The sequence below is a fragment of the Poecile atricapillus genome, chromosome 10 (genome assembly GCF_030490865.1).
Source record: "Poecile atricapillus isolate bPoeAtr1 chromosome 10, bPoeAtr1.hap1, whole genome shotgun sequence".
Classification (NCBI taxonomy): domain Eukaryota; kingdom Metazoa; phylum Chordata; class Aves; order Passeriformes; family Paridae; genus Poecile; species Poecile atricapillus.
In genome coordinates, this window is record NC_081258.1 from 8,157,168 (window position 1) to 8,176,191 (window position 19,024).

Below are 19,024 nucleotides of genomic sequence, written 5' to 3' on the forward strand. Positions count from 1 at the left end.
AACCACACACAGAGTGAAGTAACAGATTTAAACCAGCCTCCTTTGCCTGTTTCTATAGTAACCAGCTGCAGTAAGTGCTTGGCAGAAATCTTAGACCTAGACTATATTAATTGTTTATGTAATCATATTTTACATGCAGACAGATCTCTGCCTTAATAAAGTCACTGTATCATGGAGAGATGTGTGCTTTACTGCCTGCACTCGCAGAACAGATGGAGTACGTGGCACCACCATGAATACAGCAAGAGACTGAATTTTCACTCTGAATTTTTAACAGTTCTGGCACATTGTTACTTTATGATGTGTCTGTTCTGGGACACAAATTGCAGCATTCTGTCCTTGGGGCTGTCAGTCAAGCATATCAGACAGCACTAAATTCACTTGTAAAACATCTAAGTGTTGTTTCTCTTACAGAGTAAATGTTTTCCAAAATTACAAATATTTTTATACAGTCAAAGAGTTTAGAGAAAATGAAAGTCCTGTTAGAGGGACATCTGCAACCTGGAATGAAACCTTAGGAATGTCCTGAGAATGTATAACAGTCAGCTATGCCTGTTTTGTCTGCGGAGATACTCTGAAAGTTAAAGCCCCCTATGGATATTTTGTTTCCCCTTTAAAAATGTTGAATTTCTGATAATAAGGAACATACTCAAAAGCTCTAGACCTTCCTCATAAAGTCTGAGAAAATGCAAAATAGGAAAGTTACAGCTATTTCCCTACACCTGAGATGCAGCATCAATCTCTTTTCAGCATTTATAACATATTTAAAACATTGTATGTTACAAAGCAGCACATCTAACAGGAGCACAGCTTTTCACCCCCTTACCCCCAGGGTGTGATTAATACACTCCAAAACTCTATTTTCTGATGGATTTGAAAACACTGAAGCAAGAGAGGTTATGATGCTAGTCTGTGTTAATTCTAAGCCCCTTACTAACTCATTTGAAAATAAGGTCTTCCAAAAGAAAGGCAAAAGTAGCACAAAGTAAAAGCATGTACAGCATTCTGGTAAGATATGTCAGTTGTTCTGTGTTCATTTCTTCCTACTTTTGGCTGAAGCATTTCAGAATTTAGAACAGAGAATTATTCATAGCAGGCTAAGCTTTATTTTTAACTCTCCATATAATCTGACATACGGTAATGGATTTAGTATAAATTTAAATCAAACTCTCTTAATGCAGTCAGATAAGTTCCCTTTAAAACATTTTGTCTTCAGAAAAGATCACCCTGCTATTTTATTTCTCTGCTCATTTGGTGGTATATCTGGTTTCTAAGGCTTTTATTCCACTGTTCTTTTTTTCCTCACTTACTGACACACTTCCAGGTCAGAAGCATACTGGCTATTAATGATCTTTTCTTCTTTACACCACTGGAGGAGTTTTTGCCTAATATCTGTAGAGTTGTTGTAGAAATAAAACAATCATTCATTCTTTACTTCAGATGTAGCTTCTAAAACATTTTACTGGTGTTGTCCAAGACCTGTGTTCTTAAATAATTCAGGTAGTTAATTCTATTGCAATCACATCTTCCAAAAGCAACGTGATAAGGCCAGACTGCAACTGATAATGACCAACAGCCAGCAGAGAGGAAAACAAAAGTAGCAATTTTATACAAAGTTTTGTAGAAACAGCATTACTGCAGTAGCAAAAGTAAGGCATTATGTTCCTGTAAGATAGAGCTCAAATTAAAATGGCTCTCCAACCCATAATGGAATTATACTCTAAGAATTATCCAAGATCACATGAAACACAATTCAAGGTGGTTCCTGAAATGCTTTCCACATTAGCTGGTCCTGGAATTAGGCTGGGAATAGAAATGGTGGATTTCACCATAACAAAGGGGTCTTATACATATTAATTGGTCTCATCAAGGTTCCTATCACAGCTTTTTATGTGCTACAATGTACATTTATCAGAATGAGGATTTCCTCTGTGCCTTTACTATAATTTCCCCATAACATTCAAGAAGTCTCAGACAAGTTTTCCCACTTATACAGCAATAGAGTCACAGAAAATTCTAAAACAGCACTACCAAAATAATTATTGGCTTATTGAAATTACTCTCAGTCAGGGAAGGAACATAAACACAGATGATGTTTAAATTGAAAACTGCAGAGTAACATCCTCAAACAGTAGGAATGATCAAAGTTACCTTACACTGAAATGATGAAATTGATTTTTCATTAGGAGTAAAAATACAAGTACCTCATATACCTAATGGAAAAAACAAAATCAATGTTCATCTGTGTGGGGGTTTCGTCAATTTCTTTATTGATTTGAAAGAAATTGCAATTTTAAAAGTCCAAGAGATTAATTTGTGTCGCTTTACTATTCAGCAAACAGCAGAAGTTAGCCTGGTATACGTGGCCAAAAAAACAGAATAAAACTTACCATAATGAAATGTCCATGCATAAATGGACACACTGAAATAACAACTTAAATTTGGATAATTCAGCTGCTCTCTCTGAATTTAATTATTCTAATTAAAATCATCAAGCATCTATCTGCTGTGAGACAATTACAGGCTTGCATTTGCATGTCCAAAAGAAAACTGAAAAGCAATCTTCAGTACATGACACAATGCCAAAAAGAAAAATATGATAACCTATGAAACCTCCCCCAGGAATGGAAATGGAATACAGGACAGACATATCTGAACAGGGAGTACTCGAGGCAGTCATAGTTTACAGTTCATTTCCACTAAATCAGGAAGCAGAAGGGAATGACTTCAAAAAAAAGTGGTGAGATGCAAGACAAAGGCTTTCACACCTCCTGTCATCCCATCTTAAGGCCAAAAGGTTTCTGCTGTTTCTCTCTATATTTCAAACAAGTCAAAAAAAAGAGATTCTTCTGTATTTAAAAACACTAAAGTAATCAGGAGTTCTGTCTGCCCTCAAAACACCAACACCCAGAAGCAGGGAGACGATGGCACACTCTCCCAGGCTGCTTTTTTTTTTTTGTAATTCAAGATTTAATGTTGTAAAACCTTATTCTTTCTCTGCATGTCTTATCTTGCCTTCTGTGCCACCATTAGCATCAGGCAGACTTTTGAAACTCAAAGAAAAGGGTAGCACAGTACAAAAGCTGTAGATGTGAGGTGGTCAGGAGCCTGATGCCCAAAAGCTAGGTTGGAAATAAATCCCAGAGTGGTGTCCATAGAGCAGGTATTTGTTTATTGCACTGCTGCAGGTGAGGGGCATTTCTCCACCTGACTCACCCACTCTTCTCAAGTGCTGGGGTTTATTTACACAGAAGTTTTGCTCAGTGTTACTGTGTCACTACAACACCAGCACACACCCCAGGAATTCATTTACATTGTATAAGCTCATGGTTACAGACAATTCTTTTGCCCTGTGCTTGTGCCTCCCCAGCTCAGGGGTCACCGGGGCTCTTTGATGAAGGCTTCCAAAATCTTCTCTGCATCTGAACTTTTCACCTTTGCCTTTGATGAAGGCTTCCAAAATCTTCTCTGCATCTGAACTTTTCACCTTTGCCTTTGATGAAGGCTTCCAAAATCTTCTCTGCATCTGAACTTTTCACCTTTGCCTTCAGAGCATGTGCAGTTACAGTGTTCCTTGGTCTGTGCGGTCCTAACCGGCCTAAATTCTTTATTTTGTGGCCAATTTGCTTTACATTTGCCAATTTCTCATTAGTACTATACTTACCTATCTCTGAAACACGATGAGTTTTTCTTTCTTTTTCTTCTTTTTCTTTTTTTTTTTTTTTTGTCTATTCAGCATTAAGTAACTAGTTAACCATTTAGTAGCCATTGCACTGTATAGAAAGTTAGTTATATCAGGTTATATAGGTATAAAAAGCTAGGATCCCAGTTATATAAGTATAGAAAGTTACGATTCTACTTATATTGATATCAGGTTATATTGATATCTAACAACTCAAGCTGTATAAGCACCTTGTTACTTTGACCTAAGTTACACAGGCATCACATGAACATGAGTTTGCAGGACCTGGGAACAGCATTAAAAGCATATTAAAAGCCCTGGTATTACACCCTCAGATGACTTAAAGAAGCAAGTCCTGCATCACTGTGTGGAGAGATGGGATAGAATTGAGTTACAGGCTGTGGGACATGCCTGCAGGAGCACGTGGTGACACAGAGAGGCACATGGTGACAGAGAGAGGCACATGGTGGCACAGAGAGGCACATGGTGACACAGGGAGGCACATGGTGGCACAGAGAGGCACATGGCAGCAGTGTTGCACAAGGCAGCACAGCACTGACAAAGCTTTTGTGTCCCTGGAGAACTGTGTGTGAGGCACTCATGGCACATGCAGCACCCAGTGAGCAAAAAAATAAAGTGTTTATTAAAAAATAAAATGTGGTGTGCCACCACAGCAGCCGTGCCGACCTCTCCTGCACCACCATCGAGCAAACACAAGGCTCTAATTGTAAGTCTATCTGTGAGAAACAAGGCTCACTCTTTAAATTTCTTTTTAAGTTTAATAAGGGATAAAAGGGACAGTACACAGCACTGGGATGCTTGGCAAACTGCCAGAGGCACACCAGTTAGCTTAAAGCAATTTTCTTACATACTTTTTCACTACATTGTTTAAATGCATATTCATGAGGACTATACATATTCAAACATTCCTGTGAGTTTACATGTTCCGGGAATTCTTTTGCTTGATTTGACCTTTGACTTGTCTTCTTAAAGTACATGCCATCCTGCAGATGAAATTTGTGTATTTTATTTCTTCACGAGGCTCTGTTCTGTTGGTTGACACTTCTTGATAACCCAAAGGTCAGTAGTAAATCTCTCCTTGCATTTTTCTCTCGGTGTTTATTTTCCTAGTTCTTTACAACGCTACCTTATCATTCAGATGATACTCCACAAGTACATTAAAATCAACATTATCTGAGTTATTCTCACTTTTGTCAGTTAGTTATACAAATAAAGGCATTTAACATTACAATGCACAACACATAGTTTCTATTGTAATGTTTTGTGAAAACCTAAACTATAATATATATTTATCACACTACTACACATACTACTACATATATATATATGCTACACAAGGCATTGGCTACAAAAGCTGACAGATTATTAATTACAAACTGTACTATATGAAAATTGTGATAGTAATTGCAAGAGCCAATGCATTATAGCTAAAGCCAATGACTACCCAGTTACTTGTGAGCACAGGGCTCAGCCAGGGAACACAGCTCCAGGCCTGTGGGCACTGAGAAGGTGACCCAGGGAGCCTGGCAGCACGGGCAGTGTCCCTGCTCCTTGCAGGATGGGCCCAGCCCCGCTGCAAACAGGGCTCCTGTCTGACCCTGTGCTGCAGAAAGGAGCTGGCTGGATGGGCAGTCCCTTCCTCTGGAGAAGCTGCAGCGTTTGTGCTGTGCTGCAGGCTGGGTGGGTCGCTCCTGCAGCCGGTCCCTGGAACTGCCGTGTGTTTGTTATTCAGATGCAGATTCCTGCACGATCTTAGAGTGTTGCCACAATCCTGGACCCTATCCCAAATATTGCTTTTTTACATACCATGCCATGTTGTGTGAGCATCAGCCATTTCAAAGGTACTCTGGCAGCCAAAGACCAGCTTTAACCTGCAGTATTTCTCACCCAAACTGCAGTTGCTTATCAATGAACAGCACTTCCTTATAAACAGCTGTACCAGTGACTCTGTGAGGGCCAAGAATGTGCTAATGTGAAAAATACCTGTGACAAACATGCTTCGTGCTATTAAGCACTCACATTAAACAAGCACACCAAAACTTGAGAAGAGCATTTGAACAAAAGGTCACATTTTTAAAACAAGCCTTTGAAGAAAAGCTCTAAGACTGTTTGAGGACTCTCAAGTAAAGTGGTACTTGATTACACTGCTGCTTCCAGGTTTTAATTTTGTGCTGAGAGATTAAGGCCTTATTAGAGTGGGTTAAGACCACCAAGTGATTTACCAACAATTAGGTCCTGCTGTGGGAGTGACTCAAGTGCAGTCTGCAGAGCACAAAATGCATGGGTGTACCTACACAGAGCAGGACCCAAGCACAGCAGCCAGGCATGATCAACTACAAACAGGCACAACAAAGCTGCTGGAGGTCCTGGGGGTCCTGGCCCACAGCCAGCACCGTGTCCTTGTAAGGCCAATGGGAACCTGAGGGCCTTTAGGAAGAGCACTGGAGCAGGACAGGGAGGTGACCCTGCCCTGGTGAGGATCACCTGGAGTGCTGTGCCCAGCTCTGGGCTCCTCAGTATGGGAGAGATGTGGAGCTCCTGGAGCAGGGCCAGCTGAGGGTGAAGGGACTGGAACACCTCTCTGCTGAGGAAAGGGAATTTCCACCTGAACATAAGGGAGAGAACTTTCCTGTGCAGTGACCGAGCACTGAACAGGCTGCCCACGGAGGGTGTGGAGTCTCCCTCTCTGGGAACATTCCACAACAATCCTGTACCCAATCCTGTGCCATGAGCTCTGGGATGGCTCTGCTGGAGATGGGAGGTGGGACCAGATGACCCAATGTGGGTCCTCCAAGCTGACCCATTCTGCCCTTTGGTGATAAAGCTGATTTTATAAACAGAGACAAGAGATTGTGGAGAGCTCAGCCAGGTTTAAAATGAAGTGCAGGGAAATAAGTGCTACGTGTGCATCACAAAGGCAGCTCACCCAGGAGATTTAAGGCATGGAGATGAGACAGAAGAACCAAGTGAGTTTTTAGCCGCAGTCCTTTAATAAGGATTACACTTGGGTAATAAAAGCATAACACCACAGCACAACTCTTGGCATGTGACCTAACCAATAACTGTACAAATCCTACTGCAATGCCAGCAGGAATCAGAAAAAAAAGATACCAAAACTTCCTTTCCCATTCCATTTGAACTGATTGCCCTCAACAGAGACAAACATTTCCTGTGACATTAAGTTGTCATCAGCTTCTGTAAATCCCAGTTTACTCAGTCTTTTCTTGTGTACCTGGCTCCTCTTTGCAGAAGTAGCCCCAAGTACATTTGCAATTTCAGAGTTTTCAGTTTGTTCAGAAGTCCCAGCTTGCTTATAAAGCTCCAACTCATCAGTTACACATCCAGGTTGTTCTTGCCTGGAGCTCTCTGCACAGGCTGTCTCATCACCTGCCTGGGTAGGTTGTGTATTCCCTAAGGCAGGAAATAGAACGTCACCAACAGTCATGTAAAGCAGCCACATCATTAAAATAATCCTGGAATTACTTTTCCTCAATCTTAACATTGTCAACTCTTTGGTTAAGTACTTCATGACAGCCGCAAATTTCAAATACAAGTTATGAAGCATGCAATCCAAAAAACTGGGTATACTAGACTTACTAGTTTTTGTAGTTTCTTCTAGGAAAAATGAAGTACCTTTTGTTCCCTGTGCTGAAGCATCCTTCATTTCAGAGGGCATCGCTGGTCTAACCAGGACCACGCCATATCCTTCGTTATTGTGGATGATATTATTAACCATGGTTATCTTGGGAGCCTCATAATCCTCATCTAAGAAGTTCTACAAAACGAAAGAGAAATATAACATGTCATGTACATCTAAAGGAACACAAAAATCTTCTAGTTTTAGGTAGAATTAGTTCTGTATTAGCTAGAGCAGGATCATTTGCCTACACAGGAGATACTGTGAAAGGCATTTTCTCCTTCTGGCAGATAAGGAATAAAACCAGGTGACTGCTGGAGAGGATAAAATGAAAATATTATTATATATAACACTGCAAAGCTGCTGCAAGGCTGTCTGTCTGTAAGAGGGGTTTGTCTTTGCAGAATTGGTTCATCCAGCAAGGATGAAGGCAAGCCCAAGGCAAGAGTTCCAGCATAGCACAGCAGAGTTTAGAGCCAACCCAAACCTAGTGGCACTAATTGTAGCAGTGATTAGCTTTTGGCAAACCAGTACCTTGTGACTGGGACTGACCTTGACCAGTATTCCCTCCTTGCAGTGGTGGATCCCATTGCGCAGCAGGGTGCACGCACTTCCTGGATAGATTTCCACACCAGCACCCTACAAGATACAGTTGGTACCAGTTCACAAGTAGGTTAGACACACTTTTTACCCTACAAAACATAGTTGGTACCAGTTCACAAGTAGGTTAGACACACTTTTTACCCTACAAGACATAGTTGGTACCTGTTCACAAGTAGGTTAGACACACTTTTTACCCTACAAGATATAGTTGGTAGCAGTTCACAAGTAGTTCAGGCACATTTACCATTGAATTTGACCACTCCATGGCACATCTTTGTGTTCATCTACCGGTTTGCACAATGCAGAACTGTGTTACCCCTCCAGCTTCAGAGCTTTGTTACCCAGCTCAATCAGCATTACTCAAGGCAGAGGCCCCACAGCATGGGGCACCAGCCCATGAAGGCCTGCTGAAGAGCAGCTGAACAGCCTTGCCTTACTTGCTTGTGCTTTAGTCATCCCTCTCCATACCTCAAGCCCCATCATTCTTCAAAATATCCAAATCAGAGTCCATTTTTGTGTTTATCATCCCTCTGTAAGAATCAAAGGTGTCCAAAAAGGGAATTTCACTTGTAGAACAAATGGAAATGAGAAAACTAGTTATGGGCAGAGAAACCAGAAAATCACTATAAAAGTTCTGTAGGACATGAATCAGCTATGCAGCAATGATTATTTCACAGATGTCCCCTGTTACTGAATCACTTTGCTATCATCACACACAAATCAGTTTGAGACATTTCACTAGATTTGATAAGAGGCTACAAGACCACTGGGACCAATCTTGATTCAGTAACATGTAGCTGTCCAAAATGAATTTGTAAAGGTTCTCTCCAGAGCAACAGAAGCCACCCTGTGACTGACTGGACTATTTCTAAAGAGAAACCTTTATTTTAAATTAGGAAATAAGCCAAAGTTAAGAATGAATGTGTACCTTTGCCCCATAGAGATCTGAGTTTTTCATCAGTAGCTCAGCTGATGTCCTCACTGTTATTCCAGTGGTTTCACACTGTAACACACAATTCTCCAGCGTGGTTTTCCCATGATGGACATCTACATACACAGAAACAATTATTGCTGGATGAACCAGTTCTGCAAAGACAAACCCCTCCTACAGACAGACAGCCTTACAGTAGCTTTGCAGTGTGCTATTTTAATTTTATCCACTTCAGGTTCAATTCACTGATTTGCTCGTGTGGCTTGAAGTCATGGTGTTTCTCTGGTCTAAGCAGGGACACTCCTACAAGGAAGCACTGGTTGGAGATTTATCTTAGATTTTTTTTTTTACTCCTTTTTTTTTATGACAGCAATAACTCTTTTCATTACCTTACTAAGAGACTTCTGGATTCAAAGATATTAAATACATGCATACAAGTGTTAATAAATATTTTACCAATGTCTGTTGAGGAAAAATATTAGCACCTTCTGCAAAGGCCACAGCCAATAAACTCCTTGGATACAATTTAGACTTAGTTGAGTGTCAGTTTGAAGGAAATAAAGTTCTACAGCACTCCTACAGCATGTGCTGTTCCTCAGTGGAACATTGGCTGGGCTCAGCTACAGCTGAATATTGCCATGGAGGGGACTCTTCTGTGGAAAGAAGAATTGTTTCCTTTTCCAGGCAGCCTGACACAGGCTGTGCTGCACTCAGAGTCATGCTGCCTTAACAGCAGCATGATCAACTTAATTATCTTATCCCAGCAGAAGAATAAAGCATAAGAGCCACAATAGCTTGAAAGTACAAAGAGAGGTTATTTTGATGTCCACATTATAAGCAAGTTAAAAAAAAGAGGGAGAAGATTCGATACATATAGCTTTAGGGCTCCTCTCTACGACATTTTGTTAAACTGCAACACTGGGTCCCAGCTTTACTTCTATCACTAATTATGAAAGAGTCACAAAAAGGTCAAGATGCTTTTACACTTACTTAAAATCCCCTCCACAGCATCATGCTGCACTAACTTCAAATTGGAGATCTTTATATTGGCTCCTGTACAGTCAAAGAAGTTGTCTCCTTTCCCTTGTTTTTCTATCACGACATCATCTGGCAGGCCATAGCCTAAGAGCAGAGGTGAAAGATGCAAGCTCAGAGAACATCTGGTGACAATGAGGTGCTCACTACATAACAGACATTTAAATTAATGACAGAAGTTTAAAGCTTGATGTTTTAATACCTTGAATAGGATTTTCAACAAGTGGCCAGGTTACACCTTACATCTCCTCTGTGCCAAGGTACAGGCACTCCAAACTAAACTCAAGTTACCTTACTTGAATGGTACACAACAAAATGCAGTTATCTGAGAAAGTTGAACAAATGGGTAACTGAGCTCACACTTGACACATTGCCAAAGTTCTCACTCCCAAAAGTTACCAACAGAGCAGGGGGGATTCAGGAACTGGGGACACACAGGCATCTCCAATCTGCTCTCAAAGGACAGAAGTTCACTTCAGCAGGCAGAGGTTCCAAAGAACACAGAGGGGAAAAACAGTCACACCACAACATGAGGGAAAAAAGTGCAAAGGGCTCGATATTGCTTCATTCAGGTTCCCTATTTACATGCAATTTGGGGGAAAATTCAGTGTTCCTGTGTTGCACAGGCTTCCAGATTAATTCAGTTTATAAAGCAGCTTTCACAAGCACATGCCAACATTGATTTACTAAGCCATCCACAGTTGTCAGCATTTAAGCACTTACAGGAAAATTTACGAGCATGTAAAGCTTTTATTGCTTGTCACTGACAAGAATCATGATAAGGAAAGCAATAATGCAACATCCATTAAAGCAGCATGAGTCCTATCATTTTGTGAAAGTACACACAGATAAGAAGTGCCCAAGCAGGATGCCAGCTTTTAACCAAGTACATAAATAAATAAATACTGCCACATGCAAGTAGAAAGGTTAAAAACAAAATGAAAATAAAAACCTATGAACAAAAGTTGGCAGAAAGTTTTAAAGACAGGCAATTTAATGCAAAGTTAAGTGATTGATACTTCAACACGTGATATTACCTAGAAATCTTTTCCCACTGCTACTGATTTATGGTCACCCCTGGAGAGGAGGTAGCATGGGGCAGTTCCAGCATGTAAAAAGAGAGCACCACAGGACAGGAAAAGTTTAACTTCTCACCACTACAGAAAGATGGATGTTATTATCCAAAGCAGGAGTTCTAGGAATGACTGTCCTGCAGAGTGCCTGCAGTTTTCTAACTGTGCCTTTAGCTTGCTGTACACTCCACCTCTGAAGCAGCAGCTCTAGAATGAAGATTCACCTGCTGCCCAGTGGTGTTCACTCCCCAGCAGGGCTGTGCCCCTGCCTGAGCCTGAGGGGCTCCACAGCAGCCAAAGGCCACTGCCATCCACTGCCTCTGAGCACAGACAGAAGAGCTGATGCTGCAGGCTCCCAGCCAGCTGGAGCAACTATGGCACAAGCACAAGGGAAGTTCTTAGGTGCCTTTGCAACACATTTTTGTCAGGCATGGAAATTACCTTTATCATGACTTCCTGCAACTGCTACTGCTTTAACCTTATTTAGTTCCTTTAAGGTTTTATTTATTCCTGATTTACTAATCTTAATACTTTCAACCTTAGTACTGACTGCACAGTGGCTGGGAAAAAAATAGCAGCTCTACTAAGCAAAGTGACATATCTCTCATGAGTCACCCCTCCATTCCCAAAAAAGCCACCAAAGCAGCCAGCTGCTCAGATTAGTGCCACCAAAGTTTGTCTTGATGCTCCTACTTCAAATGTTCATAGCTGCTCCTACTGCTATAATACCTTATCTAACAGGAGTCCTTATAAGAAGATTAAATACCTGACAAGTACTTGTTATTCAGAGCATGGTTTGTACTAAAATACATATTTATATGCCTTGCTTCTTAAAATAGAGCAGCTCATCCTTTAATGTGTGCTACTGCACCATTTGTATTTCAGTTACCTCAAAGCTAGAAAAGCAATAAATAGAACCACACACAATTTTAGAACAATGTAATTCTTGAGATAAATAAATCACTTTATCCAGGTCCCTTGTCCTGCAGGTGCCCTGGTTATCACAATGTGTGTCTGTATAAATCAAACACACACAGGAGATGGGCAAGAAAGAAAATTACTCATAAAACAAGAAGGGTGAGAAAAATAAAGTCCAGAACAGCAGGAAATTAAACTCTCAGCCTTCTTCTCATTAAGAAGCTTTGACAAGATAAAAAATGCAACTAAATAAGTATCTGAACAGCTGCAGAAGCCCCAGTGATAAACAGACTATAACACTGCAACAGTGTGTGCCTGCCTAAAGCAAAGAGATACACTGAGAAATCAAGAATGCTGAGGGAGAGACAGCAACATATCCCAGGCAAATCAGAAGTATTTAAAACACAAATATTTTGCAAGAAAAATCCTAAAATCACATCTGGTGTGTCTGTTTCTGCAGAAAAAACATGTTAATCAAAAGCTCCCTCCTCCACCCACGTGCTTCACACACTGCAGAGCCAGGGCTGGCAGCCCCTGCTCCCCCATCACCAACATGCTCCAAGTGCCATCAGTAAATCCTAACAGCACCTCCTGGCTCCTTCCCCCTGCACTCCCTGAGGCTGGACCAGCAGTGGGGCTCAGAGGCTGCCCCTGAGGCACATTCAGACACACAGAACAAGCACATTTCTCAAGTACTCCTAGGTTAGTAGAAGCCCCTCAGAATTACATCTCTGTTTCCACTATTACATCCATCAAGTCCTTAGGTTTCTGTTCAATCCTCTCTATTACCTACATAATCACCATTTATGCAGACAAATAGGAGGAACTGATGAATTTGCTATTAATCAGCAAAATCTGCAGTTTACCTGCACTACAGTTAATGAAACAGCTCACTCCACCCAGCATTAGGCACTGCTCTACAGCAGAAACAGGAATGTTTTGAAGAAAAAAGCAAATGCTCCTGATCAACTCTGCAAAGAGTAAATCCTTACACAGAGCTAGTTTAAGACATTTACTTGCTTAAGGACATTTAGACCAGCAAACCTTCTACCTTCTAGCTCTATTGAATCAGCAATGGAGAACACGCCATCAACAAAATAATGGCCAGGACAGATGATGACTGTGTCTCCTTCATAACAGGCATTTACAGCTGTCAGCGGATCACGGTGAAACTGCAAAAGACAAAAGAATACAATTAGCTCCCAAAGAATGCTGTAAAAATGGATGCATTTATGCCTGTAGAGCTTGCTTTCAATTAAATGTTGTTGGTTTTGCTTTAAATAAACCCTCTCAATGGCACTAATAATACAAAATTTCTACTTTGAATTCAAGAATCATGGCACTGTGCAGACAAAATCAGCCTTAACACATGACTTTGACATTTGTGTCAGACTCATTCCCCCCAGAAGAAAACTGAGGCACACACAGACCAAGGAGCACCTGCACCCCAAAGAAAACTTCACTATGGCCTTGGTTCCAGGCCAACACTTCAATTGTGCCTCAGTGATTTGCCATGAAGAAATAGATGACAGAAGGTAAAGAAAATAAAAACCAAACAAATCAGCAACTAGGTCAGAGCTGGTCTGAACACTCATGTGTTCCTGATTCAAGTCACCCCCAGAGTTCAGATATCACAGTGGTAAATAGCATCCACACAATCCTTTTCCTTGATCAAGAGGCCAGGCTGATATCCTTCACAAACATTACTGAGGGATTCCATACTGAAGGATGACAAATAGTACAGGAAAAACTACATATTTATTGCTTCCCAGCAAATTCCAGGGTAGGCATAGTAAGAGTACTTTTTCAGTTGCCAAGTCAGAAAATCAGATTTATAGCCTAAAAGTTACTCCAGGACCTTCCCCATGGTTCCGTTTTGGCAATCTGTAATTCATAAATGTGATCAGAATACAGCAAACCATTCCATTTGGGTCCAAGGAATTCAGCCTCTTAACTGCTGAAGTAGCAAGTCTTGTCTCAATTCACTAAATTTGAACATGACTGCTTCTAAAATAAATGTATTTCCTACACAGTACCAAAGCAAGAAAACTACACTTCTTCCTTCCAACTCTAGATCATTATCAGCAGCATCAAGAGACATGGGCATTCCAAAACTAAATTCAAGCATCATGCCTTACAATGTTTCATTGCAGAATTATTACAGCTTCATCTCATTTCCTACTCAAAAGAAGCTGCTTGTATAGAGTACTCAACAGGCACAAATTAATTAAAAGGTATTATTTGAATCATCCAATTTTACCACTTATTGTTTACATTACAGTGATTGTTTTTTGAACTGACAAAACAATCCCACCACTGTAGTAAATTGCAAATGTGGTATCTTGCACTTCGTAAATTAACTTATTCTTCCACATTGCTTCTTGAGAGGAAAAACTATTAGCAGACAGACAATTCCATCTACTGCACCTGTATTTCTAACTCTTCACGAGATTCCGGGCAGAGTTTGTCCCTTGCCAACAGATGGAGCAGATTTGCTGTCATGGTCCAGGGCACAACATGAATGACCTTGGCACCCGATGGTCTCAGTCCTTTAGCCTGGAGGCTGCCGTATTTTTGGTAACCAAACACGTACCTGCAACAAGAGCAACAGAGCCAACAGCTCTTCCTTCAGTAATCAAATCCTCTGTGTTATGTGATTCCCCCCAGGAGCCTCCTCCCTGCACAAACCCACCAGTTACCTCAGCAGAGGATTCTCAATTAGTTTTAGTTTTTGTTTTAAGTGCTCCACTTTGTCGTACAATTTTAGTCCTTCTACCATGGAAACGTTTTCTGCTTCTGAGTCCGAATCATTGCTTGATATGCTGTTCCTCACATTTAAAAACTTTTCATAAAGCTCTTCACACTGGGACAACAAGTTCTGGTAATCAGCTACCAGCCCAGAAGGCACCCGATGTTCCAGGATGTCATAGTGCCTGCAATTCAGAGCAAGGGGTCAGCACATGGCACATTCACAATCCTCAAAGACCAAACATGAGACTGCAGAGAACCTGAGGAGCTCTGCATCAGTACTTGAGTCAAGGTTCTCTGCAGTCCACATCAACACTTTTATTTGAAAGCAGCAAAACCAGAAAATCTGAATAGATATAAACATTTTACTTTCTAAACAGCTGCCCACCCACCTTGAAAGATTATCTACAACTGTCAGAAACTCAACCTAAAAAAAGGCATAAGCACAGCCATAAAAAAAAGACTAACAATTTAAAAGGTGGTATCTAAGCCTTTATTAGAAAAACTGAGAAAGATTCACACACATTCCTGCTGGAGAATGACCAATTTACAAGTTTTTGTTTACATTCAGCTCTGTTGTAATTTTTATTTGATGCCCAGAAGTAAAGAATGGAGCATCCCATGCCAGCTTTTATTAGGATTACAACTCGTACCAGTATGTGACTGGTACAGGGTGACTATTGCTGGGTTTGGGGCACCATCTGATGGAACACCAAGGCTCAGAAATCAAGTGGCAGCCTCAGTTGTGTTCTCTTTCCATACAAGATTTTGACCAGCAGACAGTGAATGCTGTTAGAATAAACTTGCTTTGGTTTACAGGTCAGCAGGAACTTTTTACACTTAATTGTGTGTGAGTCATTATTCCCACATCACTAATTCCAGTGGTTCTGCCTAAGAACAGCAAAGGTGTTGCACTCACAGTCTCAGTCGGGGCTCAACACATCGAACAAAGTAATCAAACTCATCCTCCTCCTCCTCATCCCAGGTCCTCCAGATGCACCGGTAGAAGAACCTTTGGAAGCAAAGTGTTAAATCATACAGAGAGCAGAGTCAACAGCACTGGAAACACAATGTAACCAATTTGAGAATTCCCCTCAAAGTATCACCTCTCTCTAAATTCAAATTACTGACCCTTACAGGGTATAGACAAAGTCATCTTTCCTGCCTGTTGCTTACCTAAAGAGTTTTACTTTGTGTGTTTAAGCTCAAAATTCATAATAACCTGTGTCCTACTTCCTCAAAAGGGAGTGAACAGCTAAAACCTGGATTTGAAAAGCAAGACTGACACCCTTCACATTCTGAGGCTTTTTGGTTGTTTGGTTTTGGCCAATCACCCTTCAGCTAAGCTTTCTTTCTGACAATGTAGGTCATTCCTCCGATTTTAGCTTTTTTTGTCCAGTCCTACAGCCTAGTTGTAGAGAGGTTTCAAACAGAATGTAGTGCCTGAAAGAAAAGGAGGTGGAAAAGAGAAAGATGATGAAGAAGATAAAAAAATAGAATATGTGAAGAGACACCTAAAGAATAAAAAGCAAATTTAGGGGAAGAGACAAAATGCAGAAAGAAGAATGGAATAAAAAAATAAAGAAAAATCCACCAAAATGTTATTGAAGAGAAAGAACAGCATATTAGTCCACAAGTGATACAAGACCAAGGAGCCCTGGGGTGAAAAAGGAAGGGAAAGCAGTTTTCTCAGAGCACCAGCAATCAGATTTACTTTGGAAAGCTTGGCTTGTGGAGCTGCTAGCATTGCCCAAGAATTCAGAACAGGACCCACTGGGTACCAGCAGGGTGCAATCATCCTACCTGACATGTTCTATGGCTAGTGCTGTCTGGTCAAACTCTCCTGACTCATCATACACAACCCACAGCTCCTGCAGCAGGATCTGATGCTCCTTCAGCTCCAGGAGCTCCTGCATGCACTCCAGGGTAAAGCTGCTGTCCTGGGACTCGCACAGGAACGGCTCACTGAGCTGCACAACTGCCTTCAGGGCCGGGAAATTCACATCAACCACCTGTGGGAACAAACAGCTCTGAAATCCCTCAGAACCGCAGATCCAGCTGAGGGAGGGGAACGTGATGTGCCTCAGTCAGGGCCATGCTGGGTCCCAGCTGACCCCACACAAACCAACACAAATGGCACCGTACAGCCAAGGCCATCTCATCAGCTGAAGTGATAGCCCAGAGTTAAGTTCCTCACAACCCCACATCCAAAACTTCACCCAACTCCCTCATAATGCTCAGAACAAGGCCAGTAAGTTGCTTGCCCCCCCACCTTTTTTTTGTGTTGTTGTTTTTAAAAAATGGCAAAAACAATATCCTCAGACTCAAACAAATCAATACCTCACAGTCCTTTGGGACTCCTTGGAGGTTCATTTTTCAAAATGTCCACAGGATACAAACAATCCAAAGATTTCACTGGGCCAGTGAAAGCCATTTTGTCACTAACTGGGCAGAAAAGAGCTGAAGGGCCACAAATTTTTTCCCTTTTCAACCATATGATGGAAGTAAAAGTTTGAACATCCAAAGTTTACAACACACTGGACATTGAGAGACTTAGAAAAGTCTGTTAGAGAGGTAAATTATGTTAAGTGAAGACAAATGCCTGAGCAGCAGCGATCCACTCACCCCAACAAGGACCTCAAATACATCAGTGCGCCAGATCGCCTGCCAGCCAGAGGGCTCAAGGACCTTCTCCAGGTACTCAGCTATGAACCGCTTCACCTCAGAAGCTTTGCAGTCAGCTACAAAGAAATTGAAGATGTTACATTTAAGGAAGGAATGGAAGAAAAGTCCTCCAGATCACTGGAAAATGAAAGTCAACACAATTGAAATGTTCCTCTACCACCTCTAAAGTGGGACTTTGTTTTGTTATGCTCATGATAACCATCAGCATTTTTGCTGGTTTGTGCTCCTCTTAAAGACATCCAGAATTCAGCCTTCCAGACACTGAAGGTTTCAGTGCCAATGGTATTAAACACATAACCTGTGACTTATCTTAAACAGATTTACAATACACAAAAAAAAATGTAGGAAGACCTGCTAAAACAAGGCACAGAATCCACTGGTTACTAACAGTTCTGCCTTTCCATCATTCACATTTTATTTACTTAGATCAAAATTACTGCCTCCTGGTCCACCAGATAGAGCAGCTGAGGTTACAGAATTAAGTGATGACAGAAAACTGGATTTTTTCCACCCCCCATTATTACAGGCATCTCACAGCTTATACATATATAATATATATGTATATAATATATATATGTATATAATATATACAATTAACTCCACTTAAACTGAATTGTTTAAAATCACTACAAGCAAACTAACATGCTCTTATTTTCCTATGAAAAAAATTACTTACCCAAGATGTAATCCTGGTAAGCTCTGAATCGCTCGTAAAACAAAAGATGATTGGTATGAAAAATATCTGGGAAAAGCACGTTCCCATCTGGCACAGTCCTTCCCAAAGTAGTCCCTGGTTTGTCACGACTGCCATAGTCACTCCAGGAGTCAGCACTCCAATCACTCTCGGCATCTTCCCGCTGCACACCTGGGAAGAGGAGCAGGAGCAAAGCAAACCCCACAAATTGTCACTTCAAACACTCACTCGCTCCTCTATTCCCAAAGAGCTCCTGTTCAGCCCAAGGTCTGTCATGAACCTGCCCTCTACGGCACATCTTCATTTACCCTTGGTGAAGCGTTTCCAACACACATACGGTCCTGGACGCCCATTTCAGCGCCCGTGCTAAGCACCGAGAAACGCACCAGAATGTCACGATTAAAAGGAAAAAAAAATAAATAAAAAATCACATTTTAGGGTTGATTTCCAGAGCCATCCCTACCGTGCCCTCGTTTCCAGCCCAGTGCCCACGCCCGGAGCCGGGTGGCGGCTGCGAGGGCAGTCCTGCCAAGCGGGGGATCCGAAGGGCGGCGGTGCAGCCCGGACCGCACGGCCTGACCCGGCCGCCCCTCGCGTCCACACCGTTCCGCTGCATCCCCCGGGCACGGGGCTGCCCTGCCCTCCCGGCTCCCCGCAGACACACGCAGCCCGTACCCTCGGCCTGCTCGGCGCGGTCCCGCGGGCCGGCGCCCGGCGAGTCCCGGCCGTCCCCCCGCGGTCCCGGCGGCCGCAGCTCCGCCATTCCGCCCGCTCGGCTTCGAACCGCCCGGGCACCGCCGTGCGCCAGCGCCGCGCCCTCATTGGCTCGCGGCAGGCAGCGCCCCGCTCTGATTGGCTGCCGGCAGCGGCGGCCGTTTGCGCGCGGGGCCCTCCGCGGCCGCCCCTGGCCCCGTGTGGGGCGCGGCCCGATCTGGGGCGGCCGGAACCTCCGGAACCTCCGGAATCTCCAGATCCTCCAGATCCCGAACCTCCGGAA

General features: G+C 42.3%; 1 protein-coding gene across 1 annotated transcript; it reads right to left on the bottom strand.

Moving 5' to 3' along the window:
* Positions 1-6,687: 6,687 nt before the first annotated feature.
* Positions 6,688-18,802, bottom strand: SHCBP1 (SHC binding and spindle associated 1). The gene is made up of 13 exons (XM_058846038.1): positions 18,703-18,802; positions 18,010-18,198; positions 17,274-17,389; positions 16,452-16,660; positions 15,568-15,660; positions 14,600-14,833; positions 14,328-14,493; positions 12,952-13,072; positions 9,865-9,996; positions 8,872-8,990; positions 7,893-7,979; positions 7,337-7,478; positions 6,688-7,114 (listed from the first exon to the last, which is right to left on the bottom strand). Exons 1-13 carry the CDS (start codon positions 18,788-18,790, stop codon positions 6,798-6,800), a joined length of 2,013 nt encoding a protein of 670 aa, XP_058702021.1. The 5' UTR covers positions 18,791-18,802; the 3' UTR covers positions 6,688-6,797.
* Positions 18,803-19,024: the final 222 nt, after the last annotated feature.